Genomic DNA, 27,666 nt, shown 5'->3' on the forward strand with positions numbered 1-27,666 from the left:
CCGTGACATTTCATAAACTGTCTTTATATGTCATCAAATTGTGTTTATTTTATTTAGCATTTTCAATCCTCTCAGAATATTCTTCAACGTCCAATTCACAATCTATTCATTTCTCATTAATCCTTATCCTCTAGCGGCTTTTAGCCTTGATAAGTGGTAACTCATTAGTAAAACTTTTTTAAATACAACTTGACGTTCATATAAAACTAGCAGGGTTACCTGGCGTTTTCCAGGGGAAAAAGTTAAACATAATTAAAACTTCTCTCTCGCTACATCTCTTTCTATTTCCTCCTACTCCCGTTTTCTACTCCCACTCTCTACCCCCACCTTTCTCCTTTTGTCTCTCTATCTTTCTCCCCCCCCCTGTTTTGCCCTCTTTTCTCCTCCACCCAGCCCATTCTTCTCTAGCTGAACATTCCTTAAGTAATGAGTTGACATTTTCTTTCTGAATTAGTACATAACCAGCGGGACCCATGGAAATTCCACGGATGGGAAATATATTTAATCAACAAATATGTTTTGATAAAGCTGATATTTTTCTGGATAGTGCAAAAAATAACACACAAATAGGAGTTTATTAGCATTTCTATGAAAATAGTGCCCAATGTATTTTGAATATAAAACTGACCCAAATGAGATAAATTCATAAGTACTAATACTCTAATACTAATTATTCAAAGTAGTATTGTGCTACATAGTTCAATACAAATAATACAATCACATTGTAAGAGACAATCTTTAATTTACGCTTTCCGTCAAGCACCTCTTACCTCTTGGCAGACAATGTTTTTTCCGCCCCACCCCTGTTTCTTTTGAATGTTTCTTTTTTTTTTTTTTTTTTTTTTGGTAAAGAATTGCTGCACATTGAAATTACTATGAGTTCCTTTCTCACACCATTGCAACAATAATCATATATTATTATAATAATATTACAAAACGAGGCAACATCAAAGGAGGTCACTCTCATATTCTTGTCCAGAGTTGCCAGATTGTCCTTTTTAAAGTTAAATTTGGCAAATTTGGCCTTCTTAGAAGCAGTTTGGCCTTCAAAAGTTATATTTGTCCTTTTTCAAAGCGTAACGTACAAACTAACTAAGGAAGGAACAAGCAAAATATGATGTAGATAATACTGAAAATCTGACCTTCCCTGATGAAACCTGGCCCAGTTGACCCCCAGAGAATGTAGTGTTCTAATTTGCAGATATTATTCATTTAGGGTAACACTTATCAAGAATATACCAACTTGATTGTTTTGTAGTTTTTTTTATAGTTTGAGCTGGACATACAAACATACAAACTACTGCCTTTATGTAATCGATGAATTACATTGAAATAAAGAATAGTGCATGTTCACAAAAATAATCGAAAAAAAAGAAATGAATAAAAACTCGTGTTAAAAATAAACTAAAAATGAATAAACACATATTCCATATTTATTATGTTTGTTTTTTATTTACCTTCGTTCAATTAACAATACAAATCTAGCTTGTCATCTTTTATTAGAAAATTACAATTATAAATAGATATAATTATTTTAATTTTTTAATTAAAAAATGCTGCATGCTTTACAAAACTTCATTTATATTTTAAAAGTTTTGATATTTTGTTTTCTTTGGATTATTCAAACTTTTCATCTTAACTTGACTGTTAGTCTCACAACATTTTGGCCGATGTAACTTCCAACATTCTGTAACGTGGGTGTTACATTTTAACTCTGATCCAACGTTGTGTATAAAAGTCTTGCAAAGAAACAAGTTTCTTTTTTCTGTTGAAAGAAAAGATATTTATTACCGGTCGTTTCAACTCCAAGCCACTTACACATATATTCAAAGCTATCAGAATATGGTCACATTCCTGCTTTTCCCTCTCTGGGTTAATTAATAATTTCTTAGTTTGCAGCTGTAACTGGCAGTTATGTGTTTAAAACTTTTCTAGTTCATGGTTGTCTGACATCTTGCAAAGGTTCAGAGGATTGACAAGTTAAGTTTCTTTCATGCTGATACACACTCTCTCTCCTCTTATTTTCCTCCTTTTTTTTCTCTCCACCTTCCTCTGATCCCAATGTGTATATATCCATTTATTTGTGTGACATCACACTCGTGCCACAGTTTGGTCATTTGCATACGTGTCAGTGGCTTTGTTGCAATTCTATCTTTTCAAATTAATGATTGTTGAACTTCTCATTTGAGGGTAGACAAGAAAATGGTTGAGAGAGAGTTTGAATGACTCATTCAAAGATGACCTCGAGCAATGATATATCAAAACTGGTTTAAATGATTGAATTTCATGGAAAAAGTTACTTTCGGCTGTCATGACTAATGTGCAATGCACATCTGCTGTAAATGAGACAGAAATTTACAATATATATATATATATATATATATATATATATATATATATATATATTGTAAATGTCTGTCTCATTTACAGCAGATGTGCGTTGCACATTAGTCATGACAGTGGTTCTCAACATTTTAACTTTCATCATGCATTCATGATATTTTCCCCTTTCAAAAAAAAAATGTTTATCTCAAAATGTACATTCATGCTGTTGTCAGAATGATTCCTCAGAATCAGGAATCTGAAAAATCAGGACTTTTTGAGGTATTGGAATCAGAAAAAGTTTAGCTAAATTTCCGATTCGAAAATGATTCTTTTTGTTTTTGTTTGAAATGTAATTTTCAATTGCTAGTACTAAATATTTATTGATTTCAAACTAAAATGTAAAATTAAAATCTATACATCACATGGCACAAGTTGATGAATAGGGGAAAACATGGCACAAGTGAAAATTATAGATAAAATGAGTTTATCAAATGACTATTTTTAATCCTTTACAGGAAAAAGATTAGAAAAAAAATAAAAGGATCTGTGTATGCCTCTCCCACTCCCCAAGTATACTTATGCTTTTGTGAAAATATATGATTTGTCTTTATGTTAATCTTAAAATTAAAAAAAAACAAAACAATTCTATAAAAAAATACTTTTAAATTTAAAAAAGAATGGAAATCTGTAATTGTATCGGAATTGGTATTAGGTTGACAAGAAGGTTCTTGCGGAATTTTTTGTTTTGATTTGAAACGATGTATTTTTGAATAAATGTTTGTTATAATAATAATTTACTTTATATATTATTTTAAAGAGTGTTTTTTGCTCTATCTAATTGTTTAAATTACAATCGTTTTAAAACAATTATGGTTTCTTTTCGGAACATTGAATACAAGATGGAAAAAAGCATATTCGCACAATTTTCTTTTTTCAATTCAAGCTAGGCTGAAAAGCTGCTGAAACAGCTCGTGATATCAACTGAATGTACAGCACAATGGCGGTTTAAGAAATTTCATTACGGTGATGAGTCTTGAAGATGATGATTGTAGTAGTCGGCCATCAGATATTGAGAACGATCAAAGCCAATCCATGCACAACAGTTTGAGAACTTGCTTCTAAATTAGACATAATGTGTACGACGATTTCAAACCACTTGAGAGAGATTGGAAAGACAAAATACTTGATAAATGAGTAGCTCACAAATTGAACGACAACCAAAAGAAACACCTTATGAAGTGTTATCTTCCCTTCTTTTTATGAAACAAGAACAACCTGTTTCTTGACCGGGTTGTGACTTGCAATCAAAAAAAGTGGGTTCTTTACGACAACCGGCAATACTCAGCTCAGTAGTTAGATGCTGACAAAGCTTCACAACACTTCTCGAAGCCAGAGGTGAACCAAACGAAGGTCAGGCTGACTGTTTGGTGGTCTGTGTCCAGTTTCATCCATTACAATTTTTTGATTGCAGGCGAAATCATTACAGTGAAGTACTGTCAACAAATGGATGAAATGCATCAGAAACTTCAACAACACCCAGTATTAATCAACAGAAAAGGCGCAACTCTTCTCTGTGATAATGCCCAACTGCACATTGTTAAACCGACCCTGCAGAAGTTCAACGAATTGGGCTATGAATCTCTGTCTCATCCACCATAGTCTCCAGACCTCTCACCTACCGACTACTACTTTTTAAAGCCTTTTGATGACTTTCTGCAAGATTTTTAAGTTACTGGCATAAATACACTTGTTTTGCGTTGGCAAAAGTGTGTTGATTCTGATGGTCCTTATTTCGATCAATAAATTTTTGTTTGAGCTGAAATATGTTCATCTGAATTTAAAAGTTAAAAATCACAAGAACTTTTCTGTCAACCTGATAATTTAAAAGAGAATTTGTAATTGTACTGGAATTGGGGAAAATATTGGTATTGTTCCATCAATAATTCATGCTAATGATAATAACTAATACTAACGTAATATGTGATATAAACGCTAACAGAAAGAAAATATAACAATCTTTCAGAAATGATGAGCGAATCACACTGTTTTTTTTGTTGTTTTTTTTGTGTTTCTGAATCCAGTTTTAGTTTGCTAATCTGTGTAGCCAATCCTCCCCATTCTCTGAAACTTAAATAAAATCAATTACATTTTCATTTACTCAATAAGTATATACATACTATTTATAGTGCTTTAAGACTAGTTCATTCTGTTAGTGAGGGGTGTTTTTATCTCTTCACATTTCCTCCCTCTGAAATTTTACTTTGTTTGGAAATCTTATCTTTTTGGATTGGTGTCCATAAACAGAGGCATTGGTAACTTCAGCTTAGATCATTACATTCTTGGATATATCGCCTGTACCGCTTCTCATGAGAGACTGACCAGAAACTCTGTTGTCTTGAATACGTAATGTTATTTTTATCAGCATATCGTTCAACACCTGCATTTCTAGCAAGTTTTTCTAGGAAGTTGACCTTTGGTCTATGCTTCAATCACATCACCTGCTTTTGGGTAAATTTCCATTCGCCGCCAGTTATCCTGACATGTACTATTGTGACCCCCTGCCAAAATCTATCCTAGCTAACTTAATCTACTTACTGATGTAGGGTCCGAATATATAACAGGAACTCTTTGTGCGTAATTAATTAATAATCTTAATGTCTTTGTTTTATTTCAGATTTAGTGTTGGCTCTGATAGATTCTCTTTGTGACAAAGATGAACAAGCAGAAGGGCTTATTCGAGATTCCTTGGTTGACCTGGGCAAAAAGAAGTCAGATTTGGTACTCAGCTCCTGCTACTATTACCTGAAGAAAAATTCAAAGGTAAGCATAGCATCTTCATTTTACTTATCTTTGCAGGTGTTCTCCACTTTTTAAAAAGTTAGAATTATTCTTTTAGTAAAGTATAGTGCAGTAACCTTGCAATAGACCTGGTCACATGCAACTAATACGCCCCTCCATCTGCAAAAAAAGAAAAAAATCTGAACTTTGGCAGTTTGTACATTTTAGATTTTGAGGACAATATTTTTGTTTTCACTTTTTGAAGATGTTGGAACAGAGGAAGACAATTCAAGAATTTCTCACAAAAATGTTAAATTTTCAAATAACCTGTTGCAAAAGAAAAATTAATATAACACAAAATAAAACATTAATTATCTGAACATTTATTGAATTAAAATGAAATATTTGAGGTTTTCTAAAATAATTAGAATTTCAAAATAAATTACAATCAGCATTTATTTTCTGAAATAAATAAAAGTACTTATTATCTGAAAATGTATGGCTTAACAAAACCTTTTTGCAAATTTAAACTTTTGTAATAAATAAAAATAATCTTCAATATTCATAAACAGTTTTTGAACAGTCATTATTGTAAAGTGTTTGAAATTTTCTTTTTACTTTATAAAATTTAAACTTTTGTAAGAATTTCTTGAATTATTTTCCCTGTTCCCATTGAATATCTCCAAAAATGAAAATAAAATAAAAAACTTCCATCAAAAACTAAAATTGCACAAATGCCTGTCAACCAGGGACTAACTAATAATAATATAAATATTAATAATAATAAGGTCAATAAAAATAAATTTTAAAAAGGTCCTAATCACATAATACTAAACAAAATCACATAGATTTTGAGTTCTTTTAGAAAAGTGATTTCCAACTCTGATATCAGTTTTAAAAAAACTGACTTCAATTCCTATCAAAATTACAGACTCTGACTCTGATTTCCCCATCTCTAATGACTTCAACAGTTGAATTCTAATCCACAAACAAACACATATTTTCTCTCCAGCACATTGTGCAGTTCTAGCATCACTGTAACAAATAAACAGTGTTTGTTTACATTGGTGATCTTTTAAACCAACACATTTCAGGTGAAAACATTATTACATATTTACATGTCATGTTGAAATTAATATAAATTCACAAAATTACAAAAAGTGAACTAGTAGAAAAATAATTACTAGTAAAAATAGAATTCATTGAATTACTTTTATCTGCACGATCAATTCAGTATGACAAAGGAGATAACCCTTGACATCAACACATTTCAGAACGTGATTGTGACTTTTTGTGTTAAAACTACATCTAGCATATCTTCTACATGATCATTTTTTTTCCATAAATTTTTGGGATTTATACTAATTTCATCATGACACGTAAGTATGTAATCTTTTCACCTGAAATGCATTGGTATAAAAGATCACCAATGTAAACCAGCATCACATGACAATTGCTTCATGTTCATTTTGATATTACTGTAGTTGGTGTGTTGATTGTCAGTTATACCCAGACACTATCTGTGGGCCCGAAGGTGACTCTTCTTCTGACCAGCAGCTGACTGGCACAGTCTGACACATATTTAACAGACAAAGTCAAGGGTTAAAACAGGGTTTACTAAATTTGTTTGTGGAGTAGTTTGCACTTAAATGCTTTTGTAGTCCAGCTGATGTTTTACATTTCTGTGAAGAGACCATACAAGTGTTTTTCGGTTGAGGTGGGAGGTTTCTGCTTTCTTTGCTTATATGTGATTTTTTTTGGTTGCTGTAAACAGCTTTCAAGAATAGTATTCAGCTACAAGCTTCACATTTGATTAGGTAAAACTGACACATTACCTTTCCTAAGATTTCTCTCAAACTCGGCATATTCAATTCTTTCCGTTTCAAAAACTTCAGTTCCATTTCTAACTAGCTTTCTCCAATTCGAAATAGAAGGCGGTAAGATTGTCTTTTATGCAATAGTTGTAATATCTTGCAGGGAACATTTTCCAATTTAAAGCTCGCTATAAAATGACTGTTTAGGTAGTCTCACATCCACCATCTGAACCTCATGACCATTGCTTCAATGTTTTTTTGTTTTTTTTTTAGTATGTCCGTGTCAGGTATCAGTGACTGTTACTTTACATTCAGAATCCATCTGAGGCATTTCTGGTGGAATCTTCCAAGTTACTGTAAATGCCGATGCTGTGTTGTCTAGCACTCTGAGGAATAAAGTAAAACAGACAATACACAAATTGAGTAAACACTAATATTGGTTTTGATTCCACGATCACATCACGCTTACTTTTCAAGTGTTTCAAATGGTTTGCTGGCCTTTTTTTTTTTTTTTACACAGTGATCACCACTTATCAAGGCCCGGAAGCCACTCAGGGATAAGGGTTATTGCAAGTACATTACGTTAGTGTGGAGATTTGATGAAGTGTTTACTTAAGGGGGCGGTTCATTAGGAATTTGTTAACGTTGGACTTGAAGACATTCAAGTTGTAGTCCGGTGGGAAGCAGGCAGACGGAACAGAGTTCCACAGGCGTGCAGTTCTAAGAAAGAAGCTTTGTTCATGGAATCCACGTTTTGATTTAGGCACAGATAAAGAGTGGGGGAAATTTTTCACAGTGGATTCAGCTAGACAGGTGTTTTTGTGAAAGATTGGCGAGGGGGGGCCAGAGATTGGAGTTCATACGAGCACCTGCCATGGCCTTTTGAACAAATATATCACTGCATTCAGGCAGACTGTACTATCAAAGTACACAAATGTGTCCACAACACCTAGCTTTTTTTCTTTCACATAGATATTTGGTTTGATGTATGAAGTGCTAGGTGCAGGAATGAACATCATTTTTATCTTCTTAATGATGATAGTTAAGCTAAAGATATCATGCTGCTGAGAAATAATTCATTATTACAGAGTGGAACGAGAAAGTTGTCGCCTGAAAGAAAACTACAACTTTATTTTAAAACGTTTATTGAAAAAAATCAATTCAGGTAACTTGATTATGTAGTAGAGCTGATATCTATTCAATGTAGCTGCCTTCAGCCTCAATCACTGTCTCAATACAGTTCCAGAACTGGGAACACGCTTTTTCCACCGGCACCAGCAGGAGCTCGATGAATACTCAGCAGATGGCAGCGATTAGGCTGGCTTTAGTGTTGTGGGAGGTCATGTTGTGGGAGGTCATGTTCTCGATGTATGACCAAATGTAGTTCAGGTCGGGGAGGAGGAGGGCCAGTGAGAGAAGGGTACAAAGTCATAGCACTCCTTCTGAAGCCAAGCTTCGGTCTGTTTGGATTGTGGGCTAGCACAGGGTTTGTCAGCAGCCACCTGATTGCACCTGGAGATCACCATGCTCTTCATCACACTGTGGTGTTGACTTACAAACCAACTTCGAAGATGTGAGGTGGCATGATGTGGCTTTCACTTGAAACCAGACCGTGGCCAGAAACTTTGTTTTCATCACCCTGGGCATGTCCCTGTATTTGTGGCAATCCAGCGATGCATTTTAAGGGTGCTGGTAATGTTTCTGTTGTCATAACTTGGATCAGTAGAGAGCATGAATTGTATAGCAATGCATCTCTAATCTCGCTAGATGAACATTGTGTCACTTTCAGACATAAGAGAAGGCTCCTATCGCTCTTGGGATTTGTAAACAACTAGTAAATGGTCTGCAACAACAAAAAATCAAACAGAAATCGAATCATGTCGTCTTTTCTAAGGCGACAATTTTATCGTTCCACTTTATGTCTTTTTCAGTGGAGTACACCTTTTATCACAATCTTTAAATGCATATGCAAAAAGCATTGCAAATTAAATGGAGAATAGAGCTGAAGCCAAAATATTCCCATTGTTTCACACTGCTGTCAACAGCAAACTCCCTAGATAATTGCCTGTTGAATGCAACATGTTTCTGTGCAGTTCTTGAACCATCTTGACAAAAGTAGGAGGACATTCAATGCTCGCAAGAATTACAAAGCTTCTCTCTGTGCTGTCAAGTGCCTTTGTAAGGCCCAAAAATACCTGATAAAATGGCATCTGTTGTTCAATACACTTTTTTTTATTCAACTGTCTTGCAGTGAATATCATATCCACAGTTCCTCTACATTCAGTGAAACCACATTGCATTTCAGTAACAACTAACAGATAAATATTTTCAATGCGCCTATTTAACAAGATTCTCACCAGCACCTCCCCTGCCAATTCAAGAAGCATTATCCCATGGTGGTAATCACAATCAGATTCTTTGAAAATAGAAACTAATAGGTCTTAAATTCAATCTTGTAACACTGGTGATCCCAACCAAAACTTTTTGATCAACATATGTAATGCATTGCTACATGCCTCCATCCATGTTGGAGCAACTCGATGGGGATATGGACTTCCATACCTTTTACCTGTTTCATGACTGCGACCACCTCATCAACTGAGGGCAACTTATCCATGTAATAAAGAATATTGAAGTTGATGGTTGAAAAATAAATCAACAAAATGCTCCCTCCAGCATTCTGATTTTATCTGGATCTTTGATGAGAATTGACTTATCTTTGGACAGTAGAAGTACAAAGACCTGCTTAAGGAAGCTATATATTTTTTAGGTGTCTTTCCTGTGATAAGAGGAGGTGATAGTGCTTCAGTCATTAACGACATGGACTGATGACCTGGATGCCCTAAGTTTGAATCCAGTTTGTTCCATAAACTACTTTCACTTTGGATGTTGGCAACCTTCATGTGGACCCTTCCATAAGTATTGAATGTCTTTAAAGAAAGACTTCTTACTAGAAAAATATGGAAATAGAATCTCTGGATTTATATGATGATCCAGTTGTAAGCAGATTGAACATCTGCAGATATCTTGGACCACCACTCCTTCTTCATTTTCCTAAGCTCCCTCTGTAGAACCGCCTTATGCTCCTAAGTTTCTTTCAACGTCTGCTCTGTTTTTGAGATTGTAATTAAAAAAAGTTTCATGAAGAATCTTTTAAGTTTCTGAGAGAGCCATAATGTCTTGATTTTTATCATCAAATCGGTTCCTGGGTACAGACTTCTTCAGACTGGGGATCTCTACACCAGAAGTATATATCTGATCCTTAAAAGTTTCCCAGGTATCATCAAACTTAATTGTATTTAATTTTTTTTTATTTAAAGCCATGCAAATTGCAGGATTTTTCAGTTTGGTGTAACAATCAACACTTTGTAATACATGCACATGTCACTCATATGTGTTAATATAAAGTTGATCGTGTGTCCATGCTTTGAGCGGGGGAGATGTCCATGTGACTTTATGCTTACACTTTTATTGGAAGAACGTATTCAAGACAACAAGATTAAATTCTGAACAGAGTTGCAGTTGAAATAAACCATTACTATTAACCTTTGCCAATATCGTAGTGACTGAGTTCATCCTACGTGCCATGTTCTTAACCGACTCGTGCATTGAAATCGCCAAGAGCAATCATCTTCTCATTGGTAAAGTTTCAATGATACTTCAAAGATTCTTATAGAAGGATATGGTGCTTTCATCTGTGGATTGCATAGTTGGTGCATACACCGATAGAATTGACAAGTATTGACCACATGCCAGAAGCTTTGACCTTTATGAGACAATCAGTGATTCTGGTTGGATGTTCAATCTTGTCAACGAGGGTGTATCTGATTGCAAAACCAATGCCACCATCCTGTTTCATGCCATCTAGTTTACCTTTCTAGAAAAGTGTGTAAACTAATTTCAGTAACTTGGTCCTCTCTCAATAGATGTGTTTTAGAGAGACCTGCTATATTGATGTTCAATCCTTGCAACTCTTTCATAACTAGTTCTGTCTATTGCTTTGGATGTGCACCTCTTATCAAGAAGAGTTTTGACATTCCAGCAACATATGTTCGATTTCATCTTACTCCCTGAAAATGTCTTGTTTCTGTTGTCCCAGCTATAGTGAATTATTGTTAGTCGTAGTAAACTAACCAGCTCGGTTCTCATAGGCAATGTTTAGTGCACCTTTTCTAGCACTTTTTCTTATGATGGGCTGCTCTTTAAATCTTTACCAGAAAATGTCTCTATCAGATTAAGTTAGAACATCATAACCGTGTTAAGATTAGATTTTTGCCACCTGTGTGTGAAATCATGGCTGTGTGCTTCCAATCGATTATGTCTGCACATGTGACCACGCCTTCCTCGCACATTTGCTCTTTGGAATGTTAACAAATAAAGATGACTCGGAAACCTTGAGATATTTCGATGGATTTAAGTGACACAAGTTTGTACAACACCAATAGAAACAACAGTAGTAGAAGTTAATGTCCCCCAATGATGGAAAAGCTAATGAAATACCAAGGTTTCATATATGGCATGAAAAGAAACTGAAATCTTGTATAGATTTCTATCATTCCAGTAATTATAGGAGGAACTGAACTCCTGAAAAAGAATTTCAAAATATACCCGGTGAACCAAGTGCAAGAGAGATTCAAACAATTGCACTTAAAAGGACAGCCAGAATCTTAAAAGATCTCCCATTTGGAATATGTAAGATACCAGGTGAATGTTTCTGCATCCTGGCTCACACACACACCATGAGAATAAAACAGTATGCTATGTTACATGCCTTTATTATATTTGTTAATGTGGGAATAAAATGTATTTAAGCGTAGTTTCTCCTTATTCTGTGTCCCCAGTGGCGTTGAGTTCCATGTTTTTCATTTGCAGAGAGATAAAAATATTGAAAACAAATACAACAAAAGAATTGTTTTGAAAACGATGCGTGAGATTCATGATAGAATTTTGTAAATGAAAAAAAAAAGGCAAAATAGAACAAAGAATCACAACAAAACATTTACCGATTCTACAGACATGCCAGACTATCCATGCAACTACAAGGACGAGTGAGTGGTGCCACAAAACGGACAAAAATATCATATTTACCTAGTCTTGTCGGACAACAAATGTAACTGGGAAGTTATTCAGGAAACTCTTACTTTGGGTTGATACCCACAGGGTAGTTGTCTACAATGAAAAAAACATCAAACATTTTTAATGAAAAAAAGTTAGAATTCAATATTATAAATTAAAAACAATATTAAACTTTTTAAAAAAGTGTTAATGAATTTCAGTGCAGCTTGAATGACTCAATAATAAATATCAGACCATGACTAAATTAATAAATAAGTTAATTATTATAGAGTCATCCCAAATAAAGGTGATATTGTAAGATATTGTAAAGGAATAAAGGAGAAGAACATCAGTTCCTAAGACATCAGTGGGTTACTTCCCCTTGAAGGGAGAGCCTCAGACATCAGAATGTGAAAGTTGACTGGGATATCTTCCGTACACTTATATCAGATCTACCTCTATGTTCCATGTTTAAAAAGGATGTGTCCTCTATAGTATCAGAGCTGATGGAATGGTTAATTGTAGGTATAGACCGTTTCATACCCTCGAAAAAATTCCAGCAAAAACCTAACAGCCAGCTGTGGTTCTCTCCAGAATGTGCTGCTGCCATTGCACACAGAAATCACTTTTTCCATTGCTTCCAACGTAATAGATGTACTGAGACTAAAGCCGCTTTCAGGACTGCCAGCAACCACTGTAAAAAAGTAATAAAGAATGCAAGAGAGTTGTATGCTCAGTCCGTCAAGTCCAAAGTAGCTGAGCAGCGGCTTGGTACCCGCCAGTTTTAGCAAATAGCAAACAGAATCCTGAACAGAAGTGTGTGTTCTATCCCAACTATCATAAATGGACCTGAGGTAATCTCGTCAGCATCAGACAAAGCCAAACTCTTTACCAAGAACTTTGCAGCTAATTCTACCCTTTGTGACTAAGGCCGCCAACCTCCAATATTTCCTCCTGTATCAGAAAACACGCTATGTGATATACAAATATCTGTTCATGATGTTGCCAAGCTAATCAAAAACCTTGATTCCAGTAAAGCAACCAGCTCTGACAGTATTCTAATTATAGTACTCAAGACTTCAACCAGAACTAGCGCCCACCCTTACAAAACTGTTTAAACGTTGTCTTAAGGAAAGTTGCTTCTCATCACCCTGGAAAATCTTATTAGTGTGCCCTGTATTTAAGAATTCAGGTGATCGCTCATCTCCCTCTTAGTACAGGCCAATAAGTCTCCTGTATGTCATGAGTAAGTTGCTGGAATCTGTGTTAAATACAGAAGTAATCAACCATCTCAACAAAAATAACCTTCTTAGTGACATGCAATATAGTTTCCGTTCCGCTAGATCTACAGCAGATGTGCTTACAGTTATATCTCATAGAATTAGCGAATCTCTCGTTGGGGGCTACCTTTCTAGGGCAATTGCTCTTGACATATCAAAGACCTTTGATATAGTATGGCATAAAGGTTTACTTCACAAGATCTCCAGCTATGATATAACTGGAAATGTCTTCTCAATTATTAAATCATTTCTATCTGATAGGCTCATAAGAGTAGTGGTTGATGGGTAGAAATCAGAAGCTCACAGTATTAATGCTGGAGTCCCTCAGGGGTCCATCCTGGGCCCAACTCTCTTCATGATCTACATTAATGATCTTCCAAGTCACATCCTTACATCATTCATAGACATTTATACTGATGACACTACTATCTATGGTAGCACATCTAAGACCGTAAACGACCAAGTTCTTTCTAATTCTCTCTCCTCTGATCTTGAGCAAGTGGTACAATGGGGAAAGAGGTGGCTTGTTACTTTTAATGCATCTAAAACCAAGCTTCTATCTTTACATCATCAACACTCTGATCCCCATCTGGCATCAATTGAAATGAATGGCTCTCATCTTGGGTAGTCTTCATGTTTTGACAAGCTTCTGGGCTTGACCTTTACTTCTGATCTTAAATGGAACACATACATTAAATCTGTTGCCAAGGCCGCTGGAAAAATGGTGGGATCCTTCTATCAATCCAGTAGATATCTCACTGATGCAATTCTCTATCTATATAAGAGCCAGATCTGTCCAAGGATGGAGTACTGTTGCCACATTTGGGCAGGAGCTGCTAGAAAGGACATCCTACCTTGATAGAGTTCAAAATAGACTTCGTAGCCTCGTGGGGGATGTCCTTTTCTCTGCCTTTCAACCTCTTTTACACAGAAGAGATGTTGCGAGTTTGTCTCTGCTTTATCGTTATTTTCATGGCAGGTGCTCAGCTGAGCTCCAATCTATGGTCCCCTCTCGCCAAACTTTCACAAAAAACACCTGTCTAGCAGAAAACACTATCAATAATTTCTCCCACTCTTTATCTGTGCCTAAACCTAAACATAGATTCCATGAGCAAAGCTTCTTTTTTAGAACCGCACACCTATGGAATTGTCTTCCGTCTTCCTAGCTGACTACAATATGGTTGTCTTCAAGTCTAACGTAAACAAGTTTTTGATGAGCTGTTCCGTATAAGTTAACAAATTTACCGAATTTTCATTACTAACGATTACTATATTGTCCAATTTCTACTGTACACTCTTTAACTCTTATCTTCGAGTGGCCTCTTGGCCTTGATAAGTGGTGATGCCCATGTAAAAGAAAAAGAAGAAAAAGCATGTTTTCTCCACATTGGGCCGAATTCCATATTCTATACCTACCTCATATGGTAGAGACGACCATGAATATGAATAACATTCCTTTCATTGTATGTTATATTATTCTTGAATTCTGTGAATGTGTTAAAAAAAACGTATAATATATTTGGACATGGTTTCTCCTTATTCTGTGTACCCCCATGGTATTGAGTTCCATCTGTATGCTTTTCATTTGCAGAACAATAAAAGTAATGGAAACGAATACAAGAGGGGCTTCCATTTAAAATGTTATATATATTCTCCTCATTTATAATAATGCTATATACATTATCCTCATGGAAAGGTACTAAATACTTACTCCCATGGAGGATCACCTTTGTTGACTCTAATATTGTAAGGTTATTAATGTAGCAGGATTATTTTGTATACATCTGATTTTTAAAAATTTTTATTATTTTGTTTCTATTCTACAGCTTCCAGTGTCGCACAGGGTTGCCATTTTGAATTGCATGGAACGTGTAATTAAGGAAACCCTTAATAACTTAGACATGAGACTTGCAGCTGATATAATTGATCAGGCTTCAAAAGAGCTCACTAGTTCCAAGGTAAGTCTTTCACTTCAGTTTCCTTGTTAGAACAGTTTTTTAAAACCTTGTGTCAGATATCAGTTGAGAAAGTGACCTTGCTAATCTGGGAATAACATAAATATTAAATGCATTTGGTAGCTAAATAAGCAAAACAAAAAATTAAGGCTGCATTAGTGAAAAGAAATACATCTGCTGGCTAAAAATATAAAGAAACTGCTGCCTAAACAGAAGGATGTGTGGCCACAGGAAGTTGTATAGATGACATGCTAGGAAGAGGTATTGTAACATTGCAGGAACAAATGAACAAAGGAAATAAATAAAATCAGAGTCAACATTCTTTCTTTTTAAACATACGTTGTTTATTATTGTTTTTTTTTTCCTGTCTCAGCACTAGCTTAAAAGTTTCTCACTTCTGCTCCACTACACGCCAGCCATAAACAGCCATTTATTATATGTCCATCTTTTTTGACCTCCCTCTTTCTTCTGCCGACACACTGGCCACTTCATTTTTCACGTCCATATTATTCGCGCCAACTTTATTTCTCTTCGATCACATTATGTCCTTTTTTTTTCTTTTTCTTCGACGCAAGTCGAGTACACTTGCCAATTTGCATACACGTTCAAATGCTGCTCCTGCTGCTAATACAATCGCTTGCCATCCAACCTTTGACTGCTGCTGCTATTTTCATACGCGCTCATATGCGCTCTGTTACAATAGGTTATTTAGGTGACCTGCAGAAATGGGCATGGAAGTGAAGATGCGTCTAAAATGTTATTTAATCAGTCCAATAATTGGTCTTAGTGTTTTTGGCTAGAGATCAACTAAACATTTGTCTCTCATCAGTTTCTATTTTTTTTTTTTATTATTACATTTCGTCAGTGGGACAGAGGCTGAAATTCCTATTTGATTGGTCTTAGAGTGTTTGGCTAGAGATCAACTAAACGTTTGTCTCTCATCAGTTCCTATTTGATTTTCTATCGCTCTACCCATTCGTCACATCATAATTATACATGCATATACAAATGTTATTCATGCTTTTATAAACATAACAACAACAATAAATAGATTAAAAAGATTGAAATAGCAAAATTCTTCTTTTTTATTTTATTTAAGAAACAGAAAATTTCTTTTATTGAGAGGCTATTCAGATTGAAATTGATATTGTTTGATATAAGCTATCGTTTGCTACAAGAATCTGACTAACTTAATTTTATTTCTTAGCTATATGCATGACCATAAAATCTTGTGTTAAAGGTCACCATACTAGAGAGTTATTTTAAAATGTTTGAATTTCAAATATCTAAAAAATATCAAAATAAATTTATTTAATTTAAGTATATGACATTAATTGTAAATAACATTCTTAATTAAACTACTGATTCACTAATTTTGTAGTATAAAAATATTTAATTTGCTTCTATTTTGTTTTTGTTTTTATGGTAAATATTGTGGTCCTGTAAGGGTTCGGAAGACAGATAGAACCCAATAATTTGTGGAAACAAATATATTGAACAAAAACGAAAATACGACAGTGTTGTTGCACGTCAGTATAATGCCAAGAGACATATTCTTCTGATCTTTGGAAGTGGAAGATTTCATTATTATCTGTAAGGTGGACAAACACCATGACAGTAAACTAAACTGAAATGCGTCATAGTTTTATTTTTAAATATCTGTTTAGAATTATATAGAAATTACTCATAAAATTGAATTTTATATATATATATATATATATATATATATATATATATATATATATATATACACTGTTAGTAATAATATTATTTTTATTTACATCGTCTTGTCCCACATTAAGGTTAGATATTTCATAAATAACTTCCAACTTCTCCTGTCCGTTGCCATTTTGCCTGTGCCACGTTATCATCAACTAATCCGCTGCATCTCTTCAGCCATCAGCTTCAATGTGGAATGCACTTTAGACCATTTCAGATGACTGATAGCGAGTGATGTAGCTGTACCAGTTGAGATGTTGTACAACATACTTTCTCATGAGGACTCTGAGAATTAGACTAGCAATTTTCTCCATCCAATAGGCTGGAGAAAATTATTGGTCTCATTGTACAATCCTACATTTTACAAATTTCTAAGGCCCCTCCCCCGCCAGTTCAGGTACACCCTGGTTCTAATGGAAAACACTTAACTGCCTGAAAGCAGTAGTTATGACTAGATGGGGCTACAAAATTGATCCAACCACCTGCAAATGTAGAGCGAACTATACAATTCAACATTGCCTTGTCTGCCCAACCAAAGCAGCTTGAAAGATCATGCAGAACGTTAAAAAAATGCAAAAGACTGTGTAAAAGGTGGGAAACGATTATATGACCATACGTTTCAAAGACACATACAGAAGATAACGAATAAATATAATTATGGTAAATATTGTGGTCCTGTAAGGGTTCGGAAGAAAGATAGAACCCAATAATTTGTGGAAACAAATATATTGAACAAAAACGAAAATACGACAATGTTGTTGCACGTCAGTATAATGCCAAGAGACATATTCTTCTGATCTTTGGAAGTGGAAGATTTCATTATTATCTGTAAAAGGTGGGAAACGATTATATGACCATACGCTTCAAAGACACATACAGAAGATGACGAATAAATATAAATTGATAATTTTTTTTGCTAAAGTGAAAAGAGCTTCAGAAATTGGTCTTCATTTCTTGGGTTGCAACATTGGTTGGTCTTAAGTATAAAGACTCTTCATCATCATCAACTAAGGCCCTGTTGGTGGGGTATTAGAATACACCGACTGCCCCCTTGCAGAGGGTAAAAGTCCCTCAATGGGGGTCCTGGATATGACCTTAAACTATATCCAGTGGTGAGGCTCCAGCTTGTGGGCTTTGGGGAGTATGGAACCACCCTTTAATTACCATTGCTCCCAGGTCCACTCTGACCTGGAGTGGTAGTACCTGTTAGGGTTGCAACTATGGGTTAAATAGAAACCGACTTGAAAACAACAAATATATTCTATTAAAAAATTTTTTTTTCAAAATCTTTGGATTCGGCATTAAATAACCCGAAAAGGGTTGATATGCTGTAAAACAACTAACCAACCATCATCAACTAAAGCTTCAATTATCAATTATAATTTTATAAAAATAAAATTGATTTTATAAAAATAAATATGATTTTATAAAAATAAATATGATTTTATAAAAATGAAATTGATTTTATAAAAATAAATATGATTTTATAAAAATAAAATTGATTGTGATGTAAAATTCTTTTAAAATAATTTCTAATTCTACGTTTAAAGTTGTATTTTGTTTTTATTTTAGGAAATTGTTCCTGATTGGCAATCTGCAGCTAGTGGTGTTTTGGTGGCCATCGGAAGTCGTTACTGCAATGAAGTAATGGATGTTTTGATGCAAAAGTTTAAGCCTGGCGTCTTGCCACATTTTTTCATTGTGCAAACTCTTGCAGACATGGCAACAGCAAACGGTAAATTTTGTAATCAGTAAAATATTTAAAACTGGACAATTAATCTCTTTCCACATTAATGGAAAAGTGGTAAAAAATGAAAACATGATTTCTAGAACATATCTAAAATAATTTTATTTTTAATGGAAATCACCCCCCAAACAAAGCATGAAGCCACTTGGTGTAAGGAGCTATTTTAAGGTAAAAAATTTCCAGCGATAAGTATTAAATAGAATAGATTCTGACCAAGAAAACAGTAATTCTTCACTCTTTGTAAGAAACATTGTGCCTGGAATGTGAGGAGTAAAAGACAAAATAAGGGAAGCAAGAATTATGCGGCTGCGAAATGTAAATCGAAGATCTACTTCCTTTTCTTGTTAAACTTACTGTTTCATGTCAGAATCACTCAATACATATAATAATATTATCAAAATATAAATAAAAAATGAAAATAAATCTCATTATTTCAACCGTTGATGTCTGTAATTAAGTGTTATTCTTGTATCAAGTGACATCAATATTGGAAAATAAGATAAGTTGCTTGATGATGACACTTGTCCTATTTAGTTGTCTCCCCATGAGGACAAAGTTAGACACAATGTCAGTTTTTAATAAGAAGAGAAATTCAGCTTTCCAAAAAGCAGCACTCAATCACGACAAAAACTAAAAATAATAAAAAGTAAATCTGGGGCAGAAAAAAAAAATGAAGTTTAGTATCAGATCAAATAATACATTTTGATCTTAGCCAAAAGATTAAAGAAGCTATGGTGATATTTGTCAATTAGAAAAAAGATAAATAAAATGTAGTGTATGCACTGGCACCACAGCAAATAGCCATGAAGGTTCAAGGAGGATGGAAAGACCAAGTAGAAAATGCACTAACTAGACCTTCACTAGATGAGTGCAAAGAGGACTAGGACACTGGGGAGGCTTATTGCCACTCAAATTTCAGTGATGACCAATGATTGTTGCCAGCAAAAAGTCAATGGCAAACAGCTGTTGCAATAATGCAAATTTATTTGCAAATGTTATCGAAAGAGGTGAAGATTACTGGAAATCTGGGCAGACTTGTCACCCAGACACCAGAGAACACCACCGGTTGTTGTCAGTGAGCAATCTTTGATAATGACCTGTGTGAGAACTCCTAGTGAATAACAATAATAATACTGAAGCAGTATAAGATGATTTTGGATGTTTACGTTATTTTTTTATTTAAAATTTTGTGAACAATGATTTTCAATATAAGCCATATCTATGATCATTTTTATCATTTTGTGAAAAATCTGCAAATTAGCAGAAATTGTTTATTCATTATACAAAATTTTAGAAAAAGATTACAAGTTTCTAAAGGTTGACTGAGAAAATTAGAATTGTACGTTAACAACGACATAGCATTCCAATGCAGTTGTAATGTTTTAGCAACTAATTTCACAAAACAATTTCACAGACTTATTATATCTAAAGCTTGTTATCATTATAGCGCTTCACTTCATCTCTAGATCCATCGTCAGGCAATGTCTGAAGCAACTCCCATGTCTGCATTAGAGCACGCCTCCCTCAGGGGACAATCACAATCCCCTATATGGATATCAAGAGGTGCCATAGCGACTACCATTATATAAGAGTTTTACTTGTCACAGGCTTCAGACAAATATTAGCAGTGTCCTTCCACCTGCATTGGTGGAATGAGCGTGTCGAAGACGACAAGGAGACTTTTCTGGCATCGAAAGAAGATCTAAAGCTTGTGACAGTTAAAGATTTTAATCAAGATAATCGTTACCCAGGTGTGTGCAGGTATAGTAAGTAATCGGGGGGAGGGGTGTAAAAAAGTGATAGTAGCAGAGGTGGGGGGTAATCAAAACAACAGTAGGTAGTTTGAGTTAAGAGAGGTGTTAAAAAAGAGAAGTGGTAGTAGGCAGGCAAGCTCGAACCCGTAACGTGAAGAAGGAAAAAAATAAAAATGTAACGTCTTAGTCGATGTCTCCGTTGCGCAACCGGAAATCGAGAGCATTGAAATTAAGTGTAGTCAATGCAACGGTGACGATGACTTGCTAAAATGTTGGCGAAAAAAGCGACCCCCTCCTTGTACAAAACTGCCCAGTTGATGGTGAAGGAATGAATCTTTTTTTTTTTTTATATTTGTTGTCCGAAGGATCGAGTTTGAAAACGATATTGTGAGAAGTTTTTGCGAGACATACAAACACACACATACACACACATTTTTACCTTTTCTATATTAGATAAGAAAATAATTTTTATGCAAATTTTAATTTTTCCACTGAATCTCCCTCCCTATGTTAAGAATGGCTGTCTAAACTCTTGCAAGTTTTAATTATTTGGAGTTATTTCCTCCCTTCAGACTTTCAAAATCACGTCACAAGATTGTGACTCATAGTTTGACTATAAAATTTGATTTTCTTATTAAAAAATAAAAGTACTTGATCAATTTATGTTTTATTTTGTTGTACAATATTTTTTTTCCATCACTGGTATGTACATCATATATATTTTTATTTATTGTGTTATGTTTTTCATGGCGGAAATTCTGGAGAGCCACCAAAGAAACAAACAAAATGGCTTTTCATGTCTTTGTTATCACACTTTTTTTCTTGCAGTATTCGAGATGCTTCCCCATATTAATGCCATCTTAGGAGCCCTGCTGCCGATGATGGGAATGGCCAAGCATGACAACATGAGATGGGTTTTCAGCTACGGTAACTATTATATCTTTCAGATTAGCGTTGTGTAATTATAAATGACACAATATTTGAAATTAGTGCACTTAAATCCATTTAATGCATCACCTTATTTTTAAAAATTACCTCAAATTGTGAATGGAAATAACCAGAATCTTCTGAACTTTTGGTAATTATGTATATTTATATTTTGATATATTTTTTGTTAATATTAAATTATTTATTCATTATAACTCAATTTCAAAAAATTGTTTACACTTAATTTTTCTTCCATAAAATAAATTTGAGTTATAAATTGTAATAAAACATCTTTAATAGACAGACAAAGGAAAGCCTCGACAAACAGTTATTCACATTTCTTTTTATTTTTCCTCGTGAAGAAGAGATACTACTCTAAAAAATTAGGGACATCAACACTTACACATTATGTTGGTCAATAAATGTAATATAATTGAAAATTATTGAAAATTTCTTCTAATATTGTCATTCTTTTATATGCTCCAGTATGTTGATAATTTCGTTTTTAGTTTTCCTTTCCCTCTTCTTTTCTCCTCCTTTGTCTTTTTATCCTTTCCCTCTTTTTTGAAAAAAAAAAAATGTCCACCTGCAATAATATATAGATTATTAGTTGTACCTATCCGCTATTGCACACTATGCACTATAGTCATTTTCGTTTTTAATTTTTATTCATTAATACATTTTAAAACTTCATATATACTATTTTTATTATATTTTTCAATTTAAAATGAATTATCCCCCTTGTTGATTTTTATTTTTAGTTGATTATTTAAAAATGTTTCATATTAGCAGTTGCTTGGTCCTGACTAAGTAATTTTAAAAATAAATTGTAGATAAGTCATGTTGCTAATAATATGGTACAATAATGACTAGTCTACATAAAGTTTAGTTTGGTTCTGACCATGAAGATTTGACAAGATAACTTTCTAGAATGTTAAACTCATTATGATTTTGTAATTTAATTTTTCCTGACTTTTCTTTCTTTTGTATCACAGCTTTACAAAGATTCAGTGAATCTATTTTAGAATATTTGGCCAACATAGAAAAATCACCGGATCCTTCGGCATCCAAGAGCATGTTTGCAGGAGAAATATTTGCAGCGTATGACATACTTTTTAATGTTTGGCTACAAACCAAAGAAACTAAGGTAATTAATTTCTGAATTTCTTTTTGAGATTGATTATTCATATTATTTGGATTCTTCAGACTGCTGTTCTCATCTTGTGTGTTATTTGCACAATGTTTTGGTTGATATAACTACTAACATTCTGCAGGTATATCTTGTTGAACTTGTGAATTTTTCTATCAAACTTGGAATATACATGTAATTTTGAACAGGTTACAAGGACCCATGGCATAATAGATAAAGTATTTGCTAAAATTCTGTTGTAAAGTTATACTCTTCTGGAGGTTGAAGGTTCAATCCTCAGTGCGGGCAATGCTCAAAATACAATTGCAAATTACTTAGGATTTCTACTCAATCATGGCTGATGGAACAAGAGCATGCTACCCTCATGGATTAAATAAAGAGGTCCGTTCAAAATTCTGTTTCAAAAGATTCTTGAGTTTGACAGAATCAGTTCAGAGTTCGACAAGGTACACCTGGAGAGGGTTGAAGGTTACATCAATCCAAATAATACGAATAAAGTAATGCAATCTTCTATTTCTGATTAATTATATTTAAACTAGTTGAGCCGTGTCCTGGCTTGTCCAGCAAAGTAGATCAACTTAAAATATTCCCCCTTCTCCTGGTTTATATTAAAAACAGGAAATAATAATATTTCAAAAAATGTTTGTATAACATATTGGGTACAACTTTAAAATGCATCTGATAGTGAAACCCCAATTTGAAAGCTTTATGGAATGTGGAATTACCTTACTGTTACCATTACTACCAGATCCACTCTAACCCATCAGGGTCCCATCTATGGGTTAAATAGAATTTGCCCTAGACACAACACTGAGTTGCCTTGGATAAGATGTTTGCTTCTATCCCACTTTTCGCACCTTAAACCCAACTGCCTACCTTAATTTTCAACCCGATCAACTAATCAACCTTTTTCTTTTCTTTCTTTAAATGATTTTAATTTTTTCTTAGAAACAAATGCAGATTCCTGAGTTCAGCATCTGAAAAAGGTTGGCGGTTACACCAGATAAGAACAGTAGTGTGAAGAATCCAAATAATAGCATTCCTGTTATTCTGAATGTGTTTGTATAAAAAATTCAGACACTTACTGACTATGAAATTAAATAGCTTAAATTGCAAATTACGCCTGAAAGTATCCTGTACTTCTATAAGGCCAACATTTGCCCATGTATGGAGTATTGTTGTCACATTTGAGTTGGTGCATCTGCTACTAGTCTCCCACTCCTAGACAGGGTTCAAAAGAGAGTCACCAACCTGATAGGTCCTGAACTGTCATCTAAGCTTCAACCTCTGTCCCATTGATGAAATGTTGCATCTCTTTGTCTGTTTTACAAGTATTTTAATGGTGGATGCCTTTGTATCCTTCGATGTAAATATCCCCGTCAAACCTGATAAGCAGCAAAGTCCCACCCCTACACAGTAGAGATCCCTAGATGTAAAAAAGCCTTCTACTCTAATAGTTTCTTACCCAGAACTGCTAGATTCTGGAATTCCCTTCCGGGTTCCTGCTTCCCCAACTGTACTGACATGCAGAAGTTCAACTGTAATGTGAACAAACATTTTCCTGTTCAATTCCCTACAAAGTATCCCTGTTCATTCTATCCCTGATAGTAGTCCCCTACATCAAAACGGCACTATGCATTGTTTGGGGTGAAAATGGAATTTAAAAAAATAAATAAAAAGATTTTAAAAAATTTAAATCATCTTATTTTTATTTTATATTTTTTCTCAAAGCTTCGACTGGCTGTGATTGAAGCAATTGGCCCAATGACGCACATTATGAATAGAGACCAACTTGAAGAACAATTGCCTAAACTTCTGCATGGAATTCTGGGATTGTATAAAAAAAATCAAGTGTCATTCTATGTTACACAGGTAAGTATACATTTAAGTTGAAACATCATACTCATGAATAAGTTCTTGGAAACATATTTGTAAGAACCAGAATAGCATCAATAATGATATTTAAAGTTAATCGATTCAAATCTGAGTATAAATTGTAGGCAAAATCCATAAGTTTTAAGATACATCCAACATTCTTAATCCCATGCGGTTACTTTTAGCAAATAATTAGCTGCACTCAACAGTTGGTAGCAGGAAGGACCCCATGTTACTTTCTTTATTAGTATAATTCTGTTTGTCTCTCTCTCTTAGCATAACTGTACAGAAAATTGTAATGTGTGTGAAAATTACTTGTCTGAAAAGTGTCAATGTGGCTGCATGTCTTCTAGGGTTTAACTGCTAAATAAAAAAAAATGATGCCCAGTTAATTTTATCCTCAATGGTTCTGTAAATTAATGTGAATTCTCACTGATCGTATGCAAATGAGATGCTGACGGTTTGAATAAAAAGCCTGCATTTCAGAGACTGAGATGATTCAGATTTTGGAGTAACAAGCTTTGACACCAGTGTGTTGAATTTAACTCCCGACACTGTTAGTTGAAAGTGCAGAATAGTTAACAATTGATGAATTAACCACAATGACTATAACACTGACAATGTGCATGTGTTTAATTAAAGGGAAGTAATTCATCCAAACTAGTCCTTTTTTTTTTATATACATGTAAAAAAGAAATGGACAACAACTGATATTTTTCTGACTTCTGAAATTTAATTACAAAAGTTTTAGCTAAGAAAATTATTAACCAAAACTTTTAGAGTAAAACTCTGTAAAACAAAACAATAAAGAAAAATAAAACAAAGTGAAAATAACCATATGTGCTTGTCAATGCAAATAAACAACAAACATGTAAATAATTGTCACTAAGTTAAAGACGAACAATACATTTGAAACCCTTTAAAAAAATATATCAAATCAATTTCATTTTCTAACATGATTATTACTGGCAACGGTTTTCCTGTCATGTTTAAATTAAGGTTGAACACATCTAAAGGGAATTTTTATTTTCAAAATATCATGTTAAATGGAACTTCCATCGAACTGGACTGACATAGATAAGATTGTAATTTAATATAAAAAAAGAAAATTATTGTATTAATAAAAAGGTGAAAACTGCAAGACTCATTCCTCTATTATGTCTTCATTTTCTTCAGTTTCTTCAGTCCATTACATCTCTGCATTGTATTCAACATGGATTCAAACAGAGTACAGTAATCTATTATAATTTTTTGTATCCTATACATGAAGTACTAGTCAGTGAAGTAAAAAAAAAAAAAAAAAATATCCACCATAAAGTCGTGCTTCAAAAACTGACAGTATTCCGCCTTTTAAACCAGGGGAGATAATTTCTTTAAAAAATATTCAGTTAATACAAATTACCTTTCTTTATTTTTAGAATGGAAGTGAATATTATTTTACCAGAAGATATTTACTTTCAATTTAATTACTTAAATGTTCTTTTTTTGTTGTTTTTTTAAAAATATTTTCTCTTTTCTTATAGGGTTTATGTATGGTCTTGGATGCTGCCTGTTCAGAAGACAGCATCATTTTGGAACCTTATCTTGAGCAACTCTACAATACACTTTTCCCTCAAGTAAGTCATTGTCATTCATCCACAGATGTTATTTAGCGCTACCAAAAGCAAACAAACGACCCATAATACCAGGGTACCAATTATAATCTGTGTTTATTCTCATTATTTGTATGCTAAAATTCCATCGTTACAGCTTCAATAATTAACTATTGCAAGTGTCCACAAACTTGGGTTTTCTTTTTAATTCATTGAAATAAAAAACCTTAATACATGATTAAATAATTTAAAAGCTTAAATAATTGATTCAGTTACTGTGTATTTGTTGATGCCATAGTTACTGGATTACCTGTTGGGTCAGTATTTGTTATATATATTAAATATGAATAAAAACCGTTTGGAATATTCCAATTATGAACACGTTCGCCCCCCCCCCCCAACTCTCTCTCTTTTCTTCCCCCGCCTTCTCTCTTTCTTTCTTTTCTGCCTCTATCTCTGTTCTTACGCTTTCTCTCCCCCCCCTCTATTTCTTTTTCCTGTTCTCTCTCCTTCGCTTTTCTTCTCCTTCCCTCTCTCTTAACTTCTCCTTCTCCCCTCCTTCCCAACCCTCACATTTTATACCAATCATTAAGCAAATTCCACAAAACAAAAACACTTTCTATTTTTCCAAGAAGAATTAGAAAAAAAGTTCAAGACAAATATTTCGGATATCAACACATTTTTCATGGATGGATCCAAGTAGGATAAACAACAAACTGTACTGCTATATATATATATATATATATATATATATATATATATATATATATATATATATATATTGAAGTGAATAGTATCAGTAAGTAAAGAATTGCCTTTTAGAAAGGTTTTATTAACTGTAAAATACACGTACGCTCTTGAAAGGATCGAGCGGGAAAATGAAACAGAGGGCGCTTTTATTATGACTGTCAATCCCAAGGAGGGTAACTCTTAACAACAAATTAAATCATAACATTTTCCCCGTCCTAAAGTATTCAAGTAAGGGGTAATTAATTATAGACAAATTTTTTTTTTTTTTTTTTTTTTTTTACAATCACATAAGAATCATTTTATTTACAAATAACATATGAACCCAAACTGCAGTTTTTTCAGTATTTAGTCACAAAATCCTTATATTTACTAGGGAATTGTCGAACTCGGGACGACCTCCGCACAGATTGGCAGGAATGCTGATTTTCAGTATTATTTTTTAGTGAAATCTGATTTTCTTCAAGATCAGACGATTGATTTTTGTCTTCCTCATGACCAATGTTTTCATTAGTAGAAGGTTCAAATAAAGTCTCTGAAGTAGTAGGATTATTATTAGAGTTTTCTTCATTTGATGAGTTTGGAGCTAAGTCTCGAACGTTGACAGTGGTTTCAGTACCAGAAGGTAGTTGAACATAAGCGTAGTGGGGGTTGACATCTATTAGGGTGGCAGGCGTTACAGGAGGGTCATGTTTACTTGTTTTAGTGTGGTTTCTAATATATATTGGGCCTGGTTTAACCCAAGAAGGAATTGAAATTCCGGAAGCAGATTTACGACTATATTTAAATAGTCTATCATGGGGAGTCATATTAGTGGCAGTACAAAGTAATGATCTAATTGAATGAAGTGCGTCCGGTAGTATGTCTTCCCAATAAGGTAGTTTCATTTGATTAGAATGTAATGTTGTTTGAATGGCCTTCCATAAGGTACCGTTGAGTTTTTCAATC

General features: G+C 34.0%; 1 protein-coding gene across 3 annotated transcripts in view; it reads left to right on the top strand.

The window, feature by feature from the left end:
- LOC145277536 (maestro heat-like repeat-containing protein family member 1) overlaps positions 1–27,666 on the top strand; it is a 216,739-nt gene that overhangs the window by 50,670 nt on the left and 138,403 nt on the right. For all 3 annotated transcript variants that reach the window (XM_080128991.1, XM_080128993.1, XM_080128992.1), the window contains exons 2-8: positions 5,000–5,145; positions 15,079–15,210; positions 18,499–18,661; positions 21,256–21,354; positions 22,350–22,501; positions 24,236–24,376; positions 25,903–25,995. In XM_080128991.1, the coding sequence (XP_079985117.1) occupies positions 5,000–5,145; positions 15,079–15,210; positions 18,499–18,661; positions 21,256–21,354; positions 22,350–22,501; positions 24,236–24,376; positions 25,903–25,995 (926 nt within the window). The remainder of the gene's footprint in view (positions 1–4,999; positions 5,146–15,078; positions 15,211–18,498; positions 18,662–21,255; positions 21,355–22,349; positions 22,502–24,235; positions 24,377–25,902; positions 25,996–27,666) is intronic.

The sequence above is a fragment of the Euprymna scolopes genome, chromosome 6 (genome assembly GCF_053919585.1).
Source record: "Euprymna scolopes isolate OS-2025 chromosome 6, ASM5391958v1, whole genome shotgun sequence".
NCBI classification, from domain to species: Eukaryota; Metazoa; Mollusca; class Cephalopoda; order Sepiida; family Sepiolidae; genus Euprymna; species Euprymna scolopes.